The sequence below is a fragment of the Egretta garzetta genome, unplaced genomic scaffold (genome assembly GCF_000687185.1).
Source record: "Egretta garzetta isolate BGI_Z169 unplaced genomic scaffold, ASM68718v1 scaffold105, whole genome shotgun sequence".
Lineage (NCBI taxonomy): Eukaryota > Metazoa > Chordata > Aves > Pelecaniformes > Ardeidae > Egretta > Egretta garzetta.
This window is the reverse complement of record NW_009259598.1, coordinates 2143364-2147745: the sequence shown is the minus strand read 5'-3', so window position 1 is coordinate 2147745 and position 4382 is coordinate 2143364. Positions and strand designations below refer to the sequence as shown.

Genomic DNA, 4382 nt, shown 5'->3' with positions numbered 1-4382 from the left:
TGTTCAGTGGCTGGTGACACGGGAGCATCCTACATCCCCGGCCCAGCCGGCCCCATCTCTGTGCTGATGAAAGCCATCGGGGCAGCAGAAATGGCCGAAGGAGAGGTAAGCAAACCCCTTCTGCCCCGCTCAGTGCCCCTGCCCCCTTGCTGCCTGTACCCCAGCCCATCCCTCCCCCAGCAAACGGGCTCAGTGCTGTCTCTCCATCCCGCAGTATGTGGTGGACTGCGACCGAGTCCCTCAGCTGCCCAACATCTCTTTCCACCTGGGTGGGAAGGCCTACACGCTCAGCGGCTCAGCCTACGTCCTCCGGGTAAGCTCCATCCCTCCGTGCGAGGCGGGAGGGCGGCTCTCCCCGGGCTGGGTGTGTCTGCTGGGGAGAGCAATGCATCTCAGGGTGCAGCTCTCCTGGAGCCTCCTGCACCCTCCTGGCTCCCCTAAAGCAGCTGCAACAAGCCCCAGAATGATGCTTCTCATTTTTCCCCAAACCCTCCTGTTCGGCAGAAGTGTCCAGCTGAGCCAGACCATCCCATCGCTGCTTCCTTGGGTGGTTTGGGGGAGATTTGGGGTGAGCAGCAAAGAGCAGAGGCAGGTGGGGATCCTCCTTCCTGGAGGAAGGAACATGGAGGCCAAGCAGAGGGTGTTGAGCTGGGGATCACAGCCCTTCCTCGGGCACACTGCAGTACCGATCTCCCTCCTGGCATCTCCATCACCGCCTGGGTCTCCTCCTCTTTGCAGCAATCCCAGTACGGGGAGGATGTCTGTGTGGTGGCTTTCTCAGGGCTGGACATCCCACCCCCAGCTGGTCCCCTCTGGATCCTGGGCGCCAGCTTCATCGGGCACTACTACACCAAATTTGACCGGCACAACAACCGCATCGGCTTTGCCACAGCCCGCTGACGGCCGGGGGAGCCAAGGAGAGGGATGGAGGGAACCAGCCTGGAGGCAAGAGTACCACCGAGAAGAAACGATTTGAAGTGCAAACGAGAACGGCGTTTCCTTACAGCTCAGCCACCTCCTCTCTTTACTGAAGCAACTGCAAAACCTTGCCTTCTCCCACTCCAAAACCCCCGCGCTGCTTCCCGAGAGTCTCTGCTGCTCGGGAGAACTGAGCCTTAAACACATCTTCCAGCCAGCGTGTTCAGTCTGGAAATCAAAGCGGGATCCTGTGTCCGGAGTTGGACGTCCAGGGACTTTTAGGGTGATGTGCAATAGTACTGCTGGCGTGCATGGGTCGCTGCTGGCGTGGAGGTGCTCGCAGGTTGCAGACAGACGGAGAAGGGATCTGTTACAGTTTGTGTTATTCTTTGGATGGGAGAACAATAATCTGCCTGTGCTTAATGATCGTTTTAGCTGGTATTAACCCTACCCCTCTCCATGACTTTAATATTAAACAATCTCAGAGCAACAGGACGCTGAGTGGATGCTTATTCTTGCAGAAGGGAGAGAACTGGACCATGAGTGTTCCTCTGCTAGGATTCACCACGGCGTTTCTGTCCTTCCTTGTTTCATAAGAGTGAAACACCCTCCCAGCTAGTGCCACTGCGTCTACCTGTAGGCAAATCGGGGTCTTTTCAAACAGCAAAGGAGCCTTTTCTGCAGGAGCTGATCTGCCGCAGGGGTACCCATGCCTCAACCTGCTGTCCCAGGGGGGCTCAAGACCACTGGTCGCACCCCTGGGACCAGAGGGACAGGGCTGCACGAAGTCTGTGCTGCTCTTTGGGGAGGGGTTGGTGCTTGCAGGTCTGATTAAGGGCAGCTGACTCTGCCCCCCCAGGAAGGCAGAGTCAGGCCCCAGTGCCTGGATCTGTTTTCATTGCCAGGTTGGCTCCAGCGAACTCCTAGGGGCTTGTCTCTGTCCCAGCCATGTGCGGAGATGCTCAGCAGGAGTGTGCTGGAGCTGCAAGCCCCGTGCCGGCTGGCCCAGCAGGATGGGCAGACCAGTGCTCCCAGCGAGAGGCTGACATTTCCAGTTCTGCAGGAGAGCTGCGGTGCTTCCAGTTACAGCCCAGTAGCTGTGAATCCAAGCACTCCCCAATGCCAAGCGGTCTGCAACACGCTCTCATCTCTGGCTCGACCTGAGTGCTGGGACTGCCGTAGTCCACAGCCAAGCCTTGGGAAATGTGCCTGGAGGGCAGAGCACACGAGGAAAGGCTGAGGGAGCTGGGCTTGTTCAGCCTGGAGAAGAGAAGGCTGAGAGGGGATCTCATCAACACGTACAAATATCTCAAGGGTGGGGGTCACGAGGATGGAGCCAGACTCTTCTCAGTGGTGCCCAGCGCCAGGACAAGGGGCAATGGGCACAAACTGAAGCACAAGAGGTTCCAGTTGAATGTGAGGAAGAACTTCTTGACTTTGAGGGTGCCCGAGCCCTGGCCCAGGCTGCCCAGGGGGGCTGTGGACTCTCCTTCTCTGGAGATATTCACCCCCCGCCTGGACGCTGTCCTGTGCCCCCTGCTCTGGGTGAGCCTGCTTGAGCAGGGGGGTGGGACTGGGTGAGGTCCTGAGGTCCCTTCCAACCCCTGTCAGTCTGGGATTCTGTGTGTGATTCTGGAGCAGAGCCTGGAGCAAGCCACCATCTGAGTGTGATTGCTCACAGAAGCTTCTCATCCTCATCTCTGCCACGAAGTGCTGACTGCTGACGAATTCCCAGTGCTGCCCAAAGCCCGCGCTACCTCTCAGGCTGCAGGGATGTTCAGGAGAGTGATGCTCCTGCCAGCACCGAAACGGTTGCTGCTGAGTGACCCTTCCAGCCAGGTAGGCAGCAGCCTCGGCTCTGCTCGCCAGCCCTCCCTCCCAGCACCGGCACCTCGTCCCCTGCCCTGCCCCGTGGAGCAGCAGTGCAGCCTTACAGCAGAGGATGTGGCTAAGCGGATGTTTGTCCCTCCTGGGAGGGTCTGTGCAGCTGAGTAGCATTTCAGCCTCTGAAAGTTGGGATGCACAACCCTGGGTCTCCAGGGAGGGGAAAATTCAAGGCACCCAACGATGTTGCTTGTTTCTTGCCATCCCCTTCTGTAGCGCTGTTCCATCACCTCCAACGCGGGGGCAAGGAGAGCGGTGGCAACAGCTCTCTGGGCCCTGGGGGTGGAGGGAAGGGGCCCCAGCGGTCACCTCAGAGTATCTTGCTTTCATCCAGCGTTTCCTGAGCACACCCGGGTGCTCCAGGCTGCTGCTGCTCATCAGCACAGGAAACCCCAGGGGCTGGGAAGCAGCGGCCGCACAGGCAGGGAGGGCACGGGAGGGAGGGCAGAGCTGCCCAGAGACCCTCGGCGTGGGGATGTCTGCACGGGCCGGCACTGGAGCTACAGCCTGGCCCCTCTGCAAGCATCTGGTCGCAGGGAGATGCTGGCAAGCTTCTCCCCTTCCTTCCTATTTACCACAGGGAAACTCTCCAGCTGGAAATAACTAAGCCACCTCTGCCCTATTCCACACCGCAAAGGCTCTGGTCTGGAGAAGACTCGAGTGGATCTGAGCTGGAAAAAGCACCAGGTGATTTAAGCCTCCATGATGCCTTCTGCCTATAGCCCTCACCTGGCAAATGGTCAGGCTGGCCTAAAATAGGATGTTTTTGTGGATCCGGTTCTGTTCCTGTTCAGCGCAGTTGTTTCAAGCGGCGGGAGGGAAAAATGCCTGGGCTGCTTTGCAGTGCCACTCCTGGACCCCTTAAGCCAGCCCATTAACACCTCTAATCACCAGTGCCAGGGCAATTTCCTGGTGGCTGCTGCGCAGCCCTGGCTGCGAGGCACCGCTCACCCGCCGCTGCCCCGTGTTAACACTTGCGATTGCTATGGGCGAGCAATTAGGCCACGCTCAGCCCAGCAAAGCGGCGGGAGCAATTGTGACCATCCTATTAAAACTGGCAGAGCTCGCTCTATATTTAGAAACACGGGGAACTGGCTGGGTTGTTTTTTTTTTTCCCCTTCCTTAAATGATTTTCCCCAAGTCTCCACGGTCCATTTAGCTGGTTTCAGCCGCAGCCAGCTGTAAACTTCGGAGGGGGCATTCTCCACTCCGAGCCATGTGCAGTTGTTATTTCCTTCGATAATGGAGCAGGGCTGGAGCGGTGTCAGCAGGCTGTGGGGGGCTGTGCCAGCAGGGGAGCCGTGCTCTATCTCAAACTATCAAACCTTGCTCCAGCCCACCTGTAAGTCCCCTACGGGGGGACAGCACTAGGTGGGTGAGATGGTGGTGGGGCTGGAGAGGCCAGTCTAGAGGGGGATGCATCCCTCCTGGAGCCCAGGGTCCTGCCAACATCCCGGGGCACATCTCGGCGCTGGAGAGGCCAGCCCAGAGGGGGACAGGTCCCTCCTGGAGCCCAGGGTCCTGCCAACATCCTGGGGCACATCCCGGGGCACATCTCGGCGCTGGAGAGGCCAGTCCAG

At 58.9% G+C, this 4382-nt stretch overlaps 2 protein-coding genes across 2 annotated transcripts in view; both read left to right on the top strand.

The window, feature by feature from the left end:
* Positions 1-900, top strand: part of REN (renin) — a 5034-nt gene extending 4134 nt beyond the window's left edge. Inside the window, 3 exon segments of the mRNA XM_035893746.1 lie at positions 1-105; positions 215-313; positions 739-900. The exon segment at positions 1-105 is cut by the window's left edge and continues 19 nt beyond it. Of these exon segments, the coding sequence (XP_035749639.1) occupies positions 1-105; positions 215-313; positions 739-900 (366 nt within the window).
* A 1806-nt stretch (positions 901-2706) lies between these two features.
* ETNK2 (ethanolamine kinase 2) overlaps positions 2707-4382 on the top strand; it is an 11664-nt gene continuing 9988 nt past the window's right edge. Inside the window, exon 1 of the mRNA XM_009638272.2 lies at positions 2707-2757. Coding sequence (XP_009636567.1) covers positions 2707-2757 — 51 coding nt within the window. The remainder of the gene's footprint in view (positions 2758-4382) is intronic.